The 16,545-nt window shown below is 50.4% G+C and overlaps 1 protein-coding gene across 5 annotated transcripts in view; it reads left to right on the forward strand.

Moving 5' to 3' along the window:
• The window catches only part of LOC140732498 (alanine aminotransferase 2-like), a 74,774-nt gene that overhangs the window by 27,991 nt on the left and 30,238 nt on the right, over window positions 1–16,545 (forward strand). For all 5 annotated transcript variants that reach the window (XM_073055264.1, XM_073055266.1, XM_073055269.1 and 2 more), the window contains 5 exons: window positions 2,198–2,306; window positions 9,222–9,355; window positions 13,599–13,842; window positions 14,154–14,233; window positions 14,793–14,929. In XM_073055264.1, coding sequence (XP_072911365.1) covers window positions 2,198–2,306; window positions 9,222–9,355; window positions 13,599–13,842; window positions 14,154–14,233; window positions 14,793–14,929 — 704 coding nt within the window. The remainder of the gene's footprint in view (window positions 1–2,197; window positions 2,307–9,221; window positions 9,356–13,598; window positions 13,843–14,153; window positions 14,234–14,792; window positions 14,930–16,545) is intronic.

Consider the following 16,545-nt stretch of genomic DNA (forward strand, 5'->3'; position numbering starts at 1 on the left):
TCGGTTCCCACCCCCCAACAATTCTAGTTTAAACTCTCCCCACTAACCTTAACAAACCTCCACGCCAGGGTACTAGTCCCCCTGGGATTCAAGTGCAACCCATCCTTTTTGCACAGGTCACTCCTGCCCCAAAAGAGGTCCCAGTGATCCAGAAATCTGAATCCCTGCTCCCTGCTCCGATCCCTCAGCCATGTATTTATCCTCCACCTCATTCTATTCCTATACTCACTGTCGCATGGCACAGGCAGTAATCCGGAAATTACTACCTTTGAGGTCCTGATTCTCAACTTCCTTCCTAACTCCCTGTAATCTGTTTTCAGGACCTCCTCCCTTTTCCGACCTATGTCATTGGTACCAATATGTACCACAACCTCTGGCTGTTCTCCCTCCCACCGCAGGATATCATGGACGAGATCAGAAACATCCTGGACCCTGGCACCTGGGAGGCAAACTACTGTCCGAGTTTCTTTCCTGTGTCCACAGGATCGCCTGTCTGACCCCCTGTCTATTGAGTCCCCTATCACTACTGCCTTCCTCTTCCTTTCCCTACCCTTCTGAGCCACAGGACCAGACTCTGTGCCAGAGGCACGGCCACTGTCGCTTCCCCCAGGTAGGCTGTCCTCCCCAACAGTACTCAAACAGGAGTACTTATTGTCAAGGGGTACAGCCACAGAGGTACTCTCTAGTACCTGACTCTTCCCCTTCCCTCTCCTGACTGTGACCCACTTGTCTGTCTCCCGTGACCCCGGTGTGACCACCTGCCTATAACTCCTCTCTATCACCTCCTTGTTCTCTCTCTGACCAGGCGAAGGTCATCAAGCTGCATCTCCAGTTCCCTAACTCGGTCCCTCAGGAGCTGCCGCTCGACACACCTGGTGCAGATATGGCCGTCCGGGAGGCTGAGAGACTCCAGGACCCTCCCACGTCTGACACCGAGCATAAAAAACTGGACTCACACACATACCTCCTACCTCGCCTCATCCCGTTACTGCCTCAGCCCGTTGAGCCAAAGCCCTACTCAGCAGGCCAGGCAGCATCTATGAAAAGAGAGTACAGTCGACATTTCGGGTCAAGACCCTTCGGCAAAACTGGAAAAAAAAGCTGAGGTGTAGATTTAAAAGGTGGGGGGAGGTTAGGGAGAACCACAAGATGATAGGTGAAACCAGGAGGGTGAGGGGTGAAGTACAGAGCTGGGAAGTTGATTGGTGAGAGAGATACAGGGCTGGAGAAGGGGCAGTCTGATAGGAGAGGACAGAAGGCCACGGAAGAAAGACAAGGGTGGGGGAGGAGCATCAGAGGGAGGCGATGAGCAGATTTTGTTGTCTTTTACACACTGGTTGAATGCCCAAGTAAATATGGTCTTTCTTTGATTCTGTTATGTTATTATTCTGTAGATCTGTTGAGTATGCCAGCAGGAGAATCTCAGGGTTGTATATGCTGACATACATGTACTTTGTTAATAAATTTACCTTGAACTTTATATGTTGTTAATGTAGCTGCCTCTACCACTTTTCTGGCTGGTCGGACCACGTGCTCACCACCCTCTGTACAAGACAGGGGCTGGTACAGCAGTACAATCCAGAAAAGCTCTGCTTCGTTTGGGAAATTGGTTCATGGTTGTCATACTGTTCAGACAGATCGTGACAAGGGCACGGTGACAGAATGCAGAATAAGGTAGCACGGTTACAGTGGAAGAGCAGTGCAGGCAGACAATGAGGTGCAAGCTTAGACTCCACCACCCTCTGTGGCAACAAATTACGCAGATTCTCTGGCTAATGAAATTGTTCCTCATCTTTCTTCTGAAGGAATGTCCCTCTGTTCTGAGGCTGTCCTCTGGTCCTAGACTCCCCAACCACAGAAAACATCCTCCCCATGTCCAACACATTCCGGTATTTCAGAATCCGGTAACTTTCAATCAGGACTCCCTCCAACTTCACCCTTCCGAACTTCAGCAAGTACAGGCCCACAGCCATTAAACGTTCCTCACATGTTAACCCTTTCAATCCCAGGGTAATTTCTGTGCACCTCCTTTGGAACCCTCCCAGAGCCAGCACATCCTTCCCTACATACGGAGCCCAAAGATGCTCAGGATATTCCCAGTGTGGTCTGTGCCGCCGAGTGGGGTGGGAGCGGAGTGCGTTGATTGTGGGAACAGGTAGGGAGGGATGGGGATCTCACTGTCCTCTGCTTACCGTAGGTGTCTGCGGCCTGTACTTACACCCCGCTACTCAAAGATCCAAATCTGCCCAGCGATGTCAAGCAGAGAGCTCGAAGCATCCTGGCCAGCTGCCCTTACAACAGCATCGGTGGGTATCGGGAAGGGCTGCAATGGTGGGGGAGGGACAGAGGGGGAAGAAGGAGGTGGAGGGTGGGGGGAACAGAGATGGCAGGGAACGGAGGCAGGGAGACGGGGGGGATGGGAGAAGTGCTGAGGGCAGGAACAGGGGCAGGTGGAAAGCATGGGGAAGGAGAGGGACCAAAGAGGTGGAGGGGCATGGGTGACGAGGGGTGGGGGGGCATGACGAGGGTGCGGGTGGGTAGGGAGGGTAAGGAGAGAAGGGGCAGCACCTAACAAGGAGTAGGGAGATGGAATGGGGGGTAGTGGGAGGGAAGGATGTAGAACAGGGTTATTGGCTGGGTGGCAATGAAGCAGTGTGCTGGGTAGAGGGGGCACAAATGAATGGCTTAGGATGGAGGAGATGATGAGCAGGGCAGGCCAGGGTGATGGAAGAGACATTGGTCAACAGGAGAGTCTGGGTGAACTACCAAAAGACCATCAGATGTAGGAGCTATATTAGGCCACTGAGTCTGCTTGGCCATTTCATCACGGCTGATCCATTTTTCCCTCTCAGCCCCAATCTCCTGTCTTCTCCCTGTATCCCTTCATGCCCTGACTAATCAAGAATCTATAAACCTCTGCCTTAAATACACATAAAGTCTTGGCTTCCACAGCTGCCTGTGGCAAGGAATTCCACAGATTCACCATCCTCCTCCTCATTTCTGTTCTAAAAGGAAGCCCCTCTATTCTGAGGCTGTGGCCTATGGTCTTAGACTCTCTCACTGAAGGAAACATCTTCTCCACATCCGCTCTATCAAGGACTTTCACCATTTGATAGATTTCAATGAGGTCACTCCTCATTATTCCAGTGAATACAGGCCAAGAACTTCAAACGCTCTCCACCTGACAAGCCATTCAATCCTGGAATCATGTTCACGAACCTCCTTTGAATCCTCTCCAGTTTCAGCATATCCTTTCAGAATCGGGTTTACTATCACTGGCATGTGATGTGAAATTTGTTAACTTAGCAGCAGCAGTTCAATGCAATACATAATCTATCTAAAAAAATAAAAATAATGATAATAACCAATTAGATCAATTATGTATATTGAATAGATTAAAAAAACATGCAAAAACAGAAATACTGTATATTAAAAAAAAGTGAGGTAGTGTGCAAGGGTTCAATGTCCATTCAGGAATCAGATGGCAGAGGGGAAGAAGCTGTTCCTGAATCGCTGAGTGTGTGCCCTTAGGCTTCTGTACCTCCTACCTGATAGTAACAGGGAGGAAAGGGCATGCCCTGGGTGCTGGAGGTCCTTAATAATGGACGCTGTCTTTCTGAGACACCGCCCCCCAAAGATGTTCTGGGTAATTTGTAGGCTGGTACCCAAGATGGAGCTGACTAGATTTACAACCCTCTGCAGCTTCTTTCGGTCCTGGGCAGTAGCACCCCCTCTCCCCGTCATACCAGACAGTGATGCAGCTTGTCAGAATGCTCTCCACGGTACAACTATGGAAGTTTTTGTGTGCATTTGTTGACATGCCAAATCTCTTCAAACTCCTAATAAAGTATAGCCGTTGTCTTGTCTTCTTTATATCTACATCGATATGTTGGGACCAGGTTAGATCCTCAGAAATCCTGACACCCAGGAACTTGAAACTGCTCACTCTCTCCACTTCTGATCCCTCTATGAGGATTGGTGTGTGTTCCTTCATCTTACCCCTCCTGAAGTCCACAATCAGCTCAAAAGAGCATATCTCACTCCTGTATGCTCTTTCGTCACCACCTGAGATTTTACCAACAATGGTTGTATTGTCAGTAAATTTATAGATGGTATTTGAGCTATGCCTAGCCACACAGTCATGTGTATATAGAGAGTAGAACAGTGGGCTAAGCTCACACTCCTGAGGTGTGTCAGCGATGATCATCAGTGAGGAGGATATGTTATCACCGATCCACACAGATTGTGGTCTTCAGGTTAGGAAGTCAAGGATCCAATTGCAGAGGGAGGTACAGAGGCCCGGGTTCTGCAACTTCTCTATCAGGATTGAGAAGATAATTCCAAGATAAGAGGCCCCAAACTATTTACAATACTCCAAGTGAAGCATCACCAGTGCTTTATAAAGACTCAACATTACATCCTTGTTTTTATATTCTAGTCCACTTGAAATGAATGCTAACATCACATTTGCCTTTCTCACCACACACTCAACCTGCAAATTAACCTTTTGGGAATCCTGCACAAGGATCCCAAATCCCTTTGCACCTCAGTTTTGTGTATTTTCTCTCCAATTAGAAAAGTCAATTCTTTCACTTTCTTTACCAAAGTGCACGACCATACATTTCCCGACACTGTATTCCATCTGCCATTTCTTTGCCCATTCTCCTAATCTGTCTAAGTCCTTCTGTAGCCTCTCTACTTCCTCAAAACTACCTGACCCTCCACCTATCTTCATATTGTCTATAAACTTTACAACCAAGCCATCAATTCTATCATCCAAAATCATTGACACATAATGTAAAAAGAATCTGTCCCAACACAGACCCCTGTGGAACACCACTAGTAACTGGCAGCCAACCAGAAAGTCTCCCTTTATTCTCACTTTTTGCCTCCTGCCAATCAGCCACTAATTTATCCATGCTAGAATCTTTCCTGTAATACCATGGGCTCGTAGCTTGTTAAGCAGCCTCGTGTGTGGCACCTTGTCAAAGGCCTTCTGAAAATCCAAGTACACAACATCAATCGATTCTCCTTTGTCTATCCTGCTTGTTATGTCTTTAAAGAATTCCAACAGACTTGTCAGGCACAATTTTCCTTTGAGGAAACCATGCTGACTGGGGAAGCGGGTTGATCCATGCACTGGCCCAGTAGTGAGAGACCCCCTGCCCCTCTTTCCATTCTTACCGACTCCCCCCGGGCACAGAGTCATACAGCACAGACACAGGCCCTTGGCTCAACTGGTCCATGCAGACCAAGATGCCCATGCAAGGTAGTTCATTTGCCCATAGAAAATAAAAGAACGAGCATAGCACATTACAGCACAGTACAGGCCATTCAGCCCACAATGTTGTTCCGACCCTTTAACCTACTCTAAGATCAATCTAACCCTTCCCTCCCACATAGCTCTCTAGTTTTTTCTATCATCCATGTGGCTAACTAAGAGCTTCTTAACTGTCCACAACATGTCTGCCTCTACCACCCCTGGCAGCACACTCCACGCACCCACCACTTCCTGTGAAAAGAAACCATCTCGGACATGCCCCCTATACTTTCTCCCAATCATTTTAAAATTATGCCCCTTGTATTAGCCATTTCCACTGTGGGGAAAGTCTCTGGCTGTTCACTCAGTCTGTGGCTCTTCTCATCGTGTACAAGTCCCCTCTCTTCCTCCTTCGCTCCAAACTGAAAAGCTTCAGCTCACTCAAACTATTCTCATAAGAAATGCTCCCTAACCCAGGTTGCATCCTGGTAAATCTCCTCTGCACCCTCTCTAATCCAGGCAGCATCCTGGTGAATCTCCTCTGCACCCTCTCTAATCCAGGCAGCATCCTGGTAAATCTCCTCTGCACCCTCTCTAATCCAGGCAGCATCCTGGTAAATCCCCTCTGCACCCTCTCTAATCCAGACAGCAACCTGGTGAATCTCCACTGCACCCTCTCTAATCCAGGCAGCATCCTGGTGAATCTCCTCTGCACCCTCTCTAATCCAGGCAGCATCCTGGTGAATCTCCTCTGCACCCTCTCTAATCCAGGCAGCATCCTGGTGAATCTCCTCTGCATCCTCTCTAATCCAGGCAGCAACCTGGTGAATCTCCTCTGCACCCTCTCTAATCCAGGCAGCATCCTGGTGAATCTCCTCTGCACCCTCTCTAACCCAGGCAGCATCCTGGTGAATCTCCTCTGCACCCTCTCTAACCCAGGTTGCATCCTGGTGAATCTCCTCGCACCCTCTCTAAACCAGGTTGCATCCTGGTGAATCTCCTCGCACCCTCTCTAATCCAGGCAGCATCCTGGTGAATCTCCTCTGCACCCTCTCTAACCCAGGCAGCATCCTGGTGAATCTCCTCTGCACCCTCTCTAACTCAGGCAGCATCCTGGTGAATCTCTTCTGCACCCTCTCTAATCCAGGCAGCATCCTGGTGAATCTCCTCTGCACCCTCTCTAATCCAGGCAGCATCCTGGTGAATCTCCTCTGCACCCTCTCTAATCCAGGCAGCATCCTGGTGAATCTCCTCTGCATCCTCTCTAATCCAGGCAGCATCCTGGTGAATCTCCTCTGCACCCTCTCTAACCCAGGCAGCAGCCTGGTGAATCTCCTCTGCACCCTCTCTAATCCAGGCAGCATCCTGGTGAATCTCCTCTGCACCCTCTCTAACCCAGGCAGCATCCTGGTGAATCTCCTCTGCACCCTCTCTAATCCAGGCAGCATCCTGGTAAATCTCCTCTGCACCCTCTCTAATCCAGGCAGCATCCTGGTGAATCTCCTCTGCACCCTCTCTAATCCAGGCAGCGTCCTGGTGAATCTCCTCTGCACCCACTCTGACCCAGGCAGCATCCTGGTGAATCTCCTCTGCACCCTCTCTAACCCAGGCAGCGTCCTGGTGAATCTCCTCTGCACCCTCTCTAATCCAGGCAGCGTCCTGGTGAATCTCCTCTGCACCCTCTCTGACCCAGGCAGCATCCTGGTGAATCTCCTCTGCACCCACTCTGACCCAGGCAGCATCCTGGTGAATCTCCTCTGCACCCTCTCTAATCCAGGCAGCATCCTGGTGAATCTCCTCTGCACCCTCTCTAATCCAGGCAGCATCCTGGTGAATCTCCTCTGCACCCTCTCTCATCCAGGCAGCGTCCTGGTGAATCTCCTCTGCACCCTCTCTAATCCAGGCAGCGTCCTGGTGAATCTCCTCAGCACCCTCTCTAATCCAGGCAGCATCCTGGTGAATCTCCTCTGCACCCTCTCTAATCCAGGCAGCATCCTGGTGAATCTCCTCAGCACCCTCTCTAATCCAGGTTGCATCCTGGTAAATCTCCTCTGCACCCTCTCTAAAGCTTCCACATCCTTCCTATAATGAGGCGACCAGAACTGAACACACTATTCCAAGTGTGATCTAACCAGTTTTACGGAGCTGCAACATTACCACGTGGCTCTTGAACTCAACCCCTCGACTAATGAGGGCCAACCTTCTTCACCACCTGTCAACTTGTGTGGCAACATTGGCGTTGGACCTAGGACCAGCAACAGCTGGGACCATTAACTCTAAAATGGTTGGTGTCATAGACAGAGAAGATATTATCAAGACTTACAGGGGGCCCTTGATCTGTCGGGTAAGTGGGCCGAGGAATAGATACAGCGTTCAGTTCAGATAAGTGCGTGGTGTTATGTTTTGGGGTGAGGGGGTGTCAAAGCAGGGCATGGGTACATGGTTCCTTGAGAGTAGGGACACAGGTAGTCATGGTGCTGAAGACGACATTTAGAACACTGGCCTTCTCCAGTCTAGAAGGTGGGATGTTGGGCACCACGGAGTTGTAGTAATGGGATATTCCAGATCAGGATGCTGGAGTTTGGAGGCTTCTTCTGAAAGGAAGTTTGTACGTTCTTTCCCTGTGTACATGGGTTTGCTCTGGTGCTCCATTCTCCACCCCCCCCCCCCCCCCACAAAGTTCAAAGAAGTACCAGTTGGTAGGTTATAAATTGTCTTGTGATTAGGCTAGGGTTAAGTTGGTGGGTTGCTGGGTGCTGAGGTTCATTGGGGCGGGAGGGCCTGCTCCACACGGTATCTCTAAATAAATAAATCAATCAAAAGCTGTACAAGATGTTGATAAGTCTAAACCCGGAGTATTGTGCTCAGTTTTGGTCACCCTGCTATGGGAAAGGTGCTATTAAGCTGGAAAGAGTGATGAGGAGATTCATGAGTATGTTACTGGGATTCACAGGACTAAAAATGACTCGGCAGATTAGGACTTACTACCTCAGACTGTTGGTGTCTTGGGGTGATCTTATAATCACAATGGTGAAGGCTTGGGAAATCATCAACTAAAGGGTATGGGTTTAGGAGAGAGGGAAGGGATTTAAAGTGGCCCAAGGGGAATTACTTCATCTAGAGCTGCTAGATGAAGTCATCAGGCAATTACACTAACATTTAAAAGATGAAAAGATGCTTAAGTAGCAGCATCTATCATTAAGGATCCCCCAGGACATGCCCTCTTCTCACTGATGCAGGGGGGAGGTACAGGAGCCTCAACATTTCAGGAGCAGCTTTTTCCCCTCCATCAGATTTCTGAATGGACAGTGAATCCTACCTCACTTTAGGTGTAAGCCCCTCTTCCCCCCTTCCCTCCACTAGCCTGCAGGTCACCCTTGGGCAAGTGTAGTACCTGCTTAAGTCCCCCACCCTGATCAGGGTCAGGCGAAGCCATGGGAGCCGGTGGTGGACGGTCATACGAGCAGCCGGTGCAGATCACAAGTCCTGGTTTTCAACCGCTGACACCAGGTAGACAATCTCTGAAGTGCATTGGTAATGGCCGCCTCATCTGTCTGTAAAGACACTGACCAGAAGAGGACAATGGCAAACCACTTCTGTCGAAAAAATTGCCAGAACAATTGTGGTCATGGAAAGACCGTGATGGCCTGCATCATGCAACACAGCAGCTAACAAATGATGATACTTACCCCTGTGTACGGTATTCGATGTTTCTACGCACTGTTTACTACGCAATGCACTGCATCGCTGCAGCAAAACAACATATTTCACCACATGATATCAATCCCAGTTCTGAGTCCGATTCTCCTACTTGGACAGATACACGTATGGGAAAGGTTTAGAGGGAGTTGGTTCACCTGCAGGCAAATGGGGCAAATTTGCATGGTGAACTTGGTAGGTTTGAATGCGTTGGGGCGAAAGGCCTGATTCCCTGCCGTGTAACTCTGTATCTGTCTTCTAGGCTGCTACGGAGAGCCAGCGGGGATCCGCATGGTTAGAAACTCAGTGGCAAATTACCTGCAAAGACGAGATGGAGGGATCCCAGCAGATCCCGAGAACATATTCCTCTTCAATGGGACATTGCGTGCCTTTGCTGTACGTATCATTTCGATATACTGGTGAACAGGCAGTGTGCCTGCTGGATGCATCTGATGTGTCTGCCTGTACTAACAATCCTGGCGGGACACCCCACCACTCTCTATTGAAAAAAAAACTGTTTTGGAGAGCCGTCCTGCACTTTCCTCCAATCACCTTAAAGTTATGTCCCCTTATTTTGGCCAGTTCCACCCTGGAGGAAAGTTTCAGGCTACCCACTTGATCTGTGCCTTCCAAACTCTGTAGAGGCCAGATTGTCCAGGGCCAAGTCGTGGGGTATATTTAAAGCAGGATCTTGCTTAGCCAGGGTGTGAAAGTTTATGGGGTGAAGGCAGGAGAATGGGGTTGAGAGGGACAATAAATCAACCTTGTTGGAATGGCAGAGTAGACTCGATGGGCCGAGTGGCCTATATCTTCTGGAAATGGGCTCCATACAGGGAGATGGGATCAGGTAGAGTGGCATCGAGGTGGGCACAGACATGTAGGCTCCTGTGCTGTCTGTGTTTGATTTGCCACAAGCCAGGGAAGGTGTGAACAGGAAGATAGTGCAGATGAATGAGTGGCTGAGGAGATGATGTAAGGGGCAGGGTTTCATATTTGTAGATCATTGGAACCTTTTCTGGGGAAGAGGTGGCCAGTACAGGTGGGACGGGTTGCACCTGAACTGGAGGTGATCCTGGGAGGGAGGTTTGCTAATGCTACTGGGGAGAGTTTAAAATAGATTTTCAGGGAGGAGTGGCAGAGGATGGGACGGTTGGTGCACAAGTGGTGACAGTTTGTAGGGAGTTTGTGAGGAAGGATAGGCAGATGATAGAGCAAAGATGCACTCAGCCTGATGGTTTGAGATGCAAGGAGTATCATAAACAAGGCAGGTGAATTTAGAGCGTGCATCAATACATGGGACTGTGATGTTGTGTCCATTCCAGAGACCTGGATGTCTCAGGGACAGGAATGGCTGCTGAGTGTAACAGACATTTCAAAAAGGACAGGGAAGGAGGCAAAAGAGGTGGGGGCGTGGCATTGCTAATCAGGGATAGTATCATGGCTGCAGAAAAGCCAGAAGTTATGGAGGGATGGTCTACTGAGTCAGTGTGGGTGGAAATCAGAAACAGGAAGGAGGCAACAACTCTACTGGGTGTTTTTCATAGACCCCCCCCCCCCCCCCGCCCGAATAGTAACAGAGACATTGAGGAGCAGATGGGGAGGCAGATTCTGGAACTGATTCTGGATTTTGCAATAATAATAGGGTTGTTGTGATGGATGATTTTAACTTTTTTAATATTGACTAGCATCTCCTTAGAGCAAGGATTTTAGATGGGGTGGAATTTGAAACATGTGTTCAAGAAGGTTTTCTGATGCAATATGTAGATAAGCCAACTACAGGAGAGGCTGTACTTGATCAGGTATTGGAAAATGAACTTGGTCAGGTGTCAGATCTCTCAGTGGGAGAGTATTTTGGAGATAGTGATCACAATTCTATTTCCTTCACCATGGCATTGGAGAGGCAAAGGAGCAGACAATCTGGGAAAAACATTTAATTGGGGTGGGGGAAAAATGATGCTATTAGGCAGAAACTTGGGAGATAAATTGGGAGCAGATGTTCTCAGGGAAATGCACAGAAGAAATGTGGCAAATGTTCAGGGAACATTTGCATGGCGTTCTGTGTAAGTATGTTCCACTGAGGCAGGGAAAGGATGGAATGATAAAAGAACCATGGTGTACAAAGGATGTAGAAAATCTAGTTAAGAAGCAAAGATTACGAAAGGTTCAAGAAACCAGTAGTTGTTAGAGCTCTAGAAAATTACAAGATTGCAGGGAAGGAGCTTAAGAATGGAATTAGGAGAGCCAGAAGGGGCCATGAGAAGGCCTTGGTGAGCAGGATTAAGGAAAATCCCAAGGCATTCTACAAGTATGTGAAGAGCAAAAGGATGAGTTGTGTGAGAATAGGACCAATCAGGTATGATATTGGAAACATGTGCATGGAGTGGCAGGAGGTAGCAGAGGTACTTAATGAATACTTTGCTTCATTATTCACCAGAGAAAAGGACCTTGGCAATTGCGGGGATGACTTACAAAGGACTGAAATGCTTGAGTGTATAGACATTAAGAAAGAGGATGTGCTGGAGCTTTTGAAAAGCATCAAGTTAGATAAGTCACATGGATCGGATGAGACATACCCCAGGCTACTGTGGGAAGTGAGGGAGGAGATTGCTGAGCCTCTGGTGATGACCTTTGCATCATCAATAGGGATGGGAGAAGTACCGGAGGATTGGAGGGTTGCAAATGTTGTTTAAGAAAGAGAGTAGATATAACCCAGGAAATTATAGACTAGTGAGTCTGACTTCAGTGGTGGGCAAGTTTTTGGAGAAGATCCTGAGGGGCAGGATTTATGAACATTTGGAGAGATATATCTGATCAGGGATAGTAGTGTGGCTTTGTCAAGGACATGTCGTGCCTAATGAGCCTAATTGAATTCTTTGAGGATGTAACAAAAAACATTGATGAAGGTAGAGCAGTGGATGTAGTGTATATGGATTTCAGTAAGGCATGCACGGGGCCTTCAGAAAGTAAGGAGGCGTGGGATCCAAGGAGACTTTACTTTGTGGATCCAGAATTGGCTTGTCCACAGAAGGCAAACAGTGGTTGTAGACGGTTCATATTCTGCATGGAGGTTGGTGACCAGTGGAGTGCCTCAGGGATCTGTTCTGGGACCCTTACTCTTTGTGATTTTTATAAATAACCTGGATGAGGAAGTGGAGGGATGGGTTAGTAAGTTTGCTGATGACACTGTCAGGGGGGGCCGGATGGACCCAAACGCAGGACGCAGACACTGAAGTACTAGGGGGAGGACAGGATGGGGATGCCATGGCATGTAAGGGTAGAACTGGGGTTCAGGTAGATGGAGTTCAGGCAGGCGGAGCGGAGCGGCCTCCCGCAGACAGGTCCTCGAGGTTCAGGCAGGCAGACAGGTCCTCGAGGTTCAGGCAGGCAGACAGGTCCTCGAGGTTCAGGCAGGCAGGCTAGATAAGCTGGCGGAGAGCCCTCCCTGTGCGGGCCGCATATATCCCGGGTAGGGACGCCCCCCAGGCAGAAACACCGGAGGCTTGGGCAAGGCGCGAACCCCTAGGCGGGTGCGGGGCACTATTCCAGGGTTCGGGCGGAAGAGGAGGACGGGGCAGAATCCCTGCCGGGCAGCGGCAGACCGGCCCGGCCTACCCGACGGAGGGAAGGGATAGGAACGGGCAGAACCACTGCCGAGCAGGGGCAGGTCGGCCGGACCTGCCCAATGGAGGCAAGGGATAGGAACGGGCATAGGTCCAGGGTGACCAACACAACAGTCATGACAACGGGAAATTCGGAAACGGCCAGCAGACAGAGCGACTGCGCGAAAAACAAACGAGCGGAGAAGCGGGACCAGCACATGGGAAGAAAGGTGGGGGAGCGGACCAACCTGGTAGTACAGGCACGGGGCAGAGAAGCATGATGAAGAGAAGATCTGAACCCGGGCGGAATCACAGAATGCAAAGCAGAGTTCGGAGCCGGCAGAGAAACGGGAAACAGAACAAAACAACCACCCCCTGGTCCCAGTCCCAAGGCCCCTTATAAACACCTGCAGCTCAATGAGTTACAGGTGTGCCTCCTTGAACCAGGAGGGTCCTAACTAGATCACGGGTGATGGGAGGGACAACTGCAGGACCCGGAGTCCGGAGCCCCCGGACCGGATCAAAACCCGGAACGCTGTTCCGGACTGGACCTTGACAGATAAAAAGGTTGGAGGTGTTGTGGACAGTGTGGAGGGCTGTCAGAGGTTACAGCGGGACATCGATAGGATGCAAAACTGGGCTGAGAAGTGGCAGATGGCATTCAACCCAGATAAGTACGAAGTTGTTCATTTTGGTAGGTCAAATTTGAAGACAGAATATAATATCAATGGTAAGACTCTTGGCAGTGTGGATAACCAGAGAGCTCTTGGGGTCTGGGTCCATAGGACACTCAAAGCTGCTACGCAGATTGACAGTGTTGTTAAGAAAGCGTATGGTGTGTTGGCCTTCATCAACAGTGGGATTGAGTTTGAGAGCCGTGAGGTAATGTTACAGCTATACAAGACCTTGGTCAGATCCCACTTGGAGTACAGTTACCTCACTACAGGAAGGACGTGGTTACTATAGACAAATGCCGGTGATACTGAACTGGATTCTGTTTTAGCACGATGCCCTGTAACTCCTGTGTACCCTCTTGCTAGCTTATTTACAGTTTTCTGATGATGAAGGGCAACTCCAAGAGGATGGGCATCCTGGTTCCAGCACCCAGTAGCCCGGATGGCTGGCGCTTCATTACACTGTTGGACGGGGTGGCCCTGCCCTACCAGCTGGACGAGGAGAGCGGCTGGATGGTGCGGTCCGAAGAGCTGAGGAGAGTGCTGAAGGAAGGTTGCGGGTCCTGCTGTCCTATGGCGCTGTGTGTCGTTAACCCGGGCAGTCTCACAGGTAGCAACCAGGACATGCGCGGATCACGTGGGGGGGGGGGGGGGGGAGTGGCCACTCAGCCTTTCTAGCCTGCTGCTCAACGTAACCAAACCAAAATCGGCGCCATATTCCTGCACTAACACCATCGCACTCTGTGATCAAATCTGCCTCCCACCCACTGGATGAAGGGGCGAGCTTTCATCCCGAGCTTTTCACGATCTGTGCTCACGTGAAACGGTCCTGTGCGCCCTTCGCTGTTCGTCATTCTTCCTATTCCTCTTCATCTCGCCGTCTCGATTCACCTGAATCCCATTGCCATTGCTTGCTGACAGGGCACGTGATGGACAGAGCCTGCATGGAACGGATAATCCGATTCGCCGCTAGTGAGAGGCTCCTGTTATTGGCTGAGGAGGTGAGCAAGTGATGATTGGTTGTCTGCAACTATCGTGAGCTGGGCCACTTGTCAGGCATCATACAGCCCAGTTTAAACCAGTACACCCTGCCCATCCCCATGCATCTCAGCTGAGGCCATCCCAACCCGTCCAAACAAAACACATCCCAATCGAACCTAGCCCATCCCAAAAAATGACACTCAACCAAACTCTTCCTATCGCATTCCAATTCATCGCAACTCATCTCATCCCACCCTATCTCATCCCATCCCATCCCATGCTATCCCAACAAAACCTGCCGAACACAACCCAAACTATGACATCCCACCAAAAATCCAATCCCAATACAACTTATCCCATCCCATCCCTTCTCAACAATTCCTATACAACCCAATTCATCTTAAGCCAACCTTCCAAACCCAAACTCATCCCAACAGAGCCCCACACTTCCCAACTCACTCTAATCAGTGGATTCTGGGATCAGCTCACCTTCCGTTGAGGGCTTTTGTTGTTTTCTTGTCTCTGACCTTGAGACGACTGCTCTTCAGTTTTTTTTTCTCTGGTGTTTCTCACCTGCAGGGCCACCCAGAGGATGTGTACAGTGGGAACCTCCAGCTGCTATCCTACAAGAAAGTCCTGCACGAGATGGGCCCGGAGTTCTCCAGTGTGGTGGAGTTTATCTCCTTTAACTCTGTCTCCAGGGGACACATTGGGGAGTAGGTAGCACTACCCGTTTGCTTCACCCCATTCCAGGAGAACGGTCATGGTGTTACAGCGCAGATGAGATCCATGCGCCAGTCCCCACCCATTGGCCCGGATGTCTCAATCCAACCCCCATGGTACTCCACATACCTTTCACTCCTCACTCGTGTTCGCTGCTGCCCTGACCCCTCCTACTCGCCTCGCTGCATCTCTGAGTAGTGGGCCAACTCCGCACTGGAGACAGTCTGTGTCTCTAGCGGTTCGTCCAAAGGAGCACCATGGTCCTAACAGCAGATCACCGGGGTGGAGGGAGGGGCAAAGACTGGCTGGGCGGGTAATTATAGGGGCACCAGCCAGCTCTCTGGCTGGTCTACTGGTCAATAATTGGAGACAAGTGACCCATGGGCTGTACAACAGCACGATGCTTTTAGAGCCCGAAACATCGAGCTTCAATTCCGTCTGCACGTTCTCCCAATGACAGCATGGATTTCCTCCGGGTGCTCTGGTTTCCTCCCACAGTCCAAAGACAAAGCGGTAAGGAGGTTAATCGGACATCGTTAATTCGCCTGTGATCAGGCTAGGATTAAACAGATGGTCTGTTGGGTGGCAAAGATCATGGGGTTGTAAGGATCTGGTTCACACCATATCTCAAAATAAAATAAAATCCAGGGCCAGCTCTACTGGGGCAAGAGGTACTGAGACCAGACGTCCGTCCCACACCACCAGGTCCTGAGAATGGACATCCGTCCAACACCACCAGGTCCAGAGAATGGACATCCGTCCCACACCACCAGGTCCAGAGAATGGACATCCGTCCCACACCACCAGGTCCTGAGAATGGACATCCGTCCCACACCACCAGGTACTGAGACCGGACATCCCACACCACCAGGTCCAGAGAATGGACATCCGTCCCACACCACCAGGTCCAGAGAATGGACATCCATCCCACACCACCAGGTCCAGAGAATGGACATCCGTCCCACACCACCAGGTCCTGAGAATGGACATCCATCCCACACCACCAGGTACTGAGACTGGACATCCGTCCCACACCACCAGGTACTGAGACCGGACATCCGTCCCACACCACCAGGTACTGAGACCGGACATCCCACACCACCAGGTCCAGAGAATGGACATCCGTCCCACACCACCAGGTCCAGAGAATGGACATCCGTCCCACACCACCAGGTCCAGAGAATGGACATCCGTCCCACACCACCAGGTACTGAGACTGGACATCCGTCCCACACCACAAGGTACTGAGACCGGACATCCGTCCCACACCACCAGGTCCTGAGACCGGACATCCGTCCCACACCACCAGGTACTGAGACCGGACATCCGTCCCACACCACCAGGTACTGAGACCGGACATCCGTCCCACACCACCAGGTCCTGAGAATGGACATCCGTCCCACACCACCAGGTACTGTGACCGGACATCCGTCCCACACCACCAGGTCCTGAGAATGGACATCTGTCCCACACCACCAGGTCCTGAGAATGGACATCCGTCCCACACCACCAGGTCCTGAGACCAGACATCCGTCCCACACCACCAGGTCCTGAGAATGGACATCCGTCCCACACCACCAGGTCCTGAGACCAGACATCCGTCCCACAC

This window comes from Hemitrygon akajei, chromosome 8 (assembly GCF_048418815.1).
Source record: "Hemitrygon akajei chromosome 8, sHemAka1.3, whole genome shotgun sequence".
Taxonomy (NCBI): domain Eukaryota; kingdom Metazoa; phylum Chordata; class Chondrichthyes; order Myliobatiformes; family Dasyatidae; genus Hemitrygon; species Hemitrygon akajei.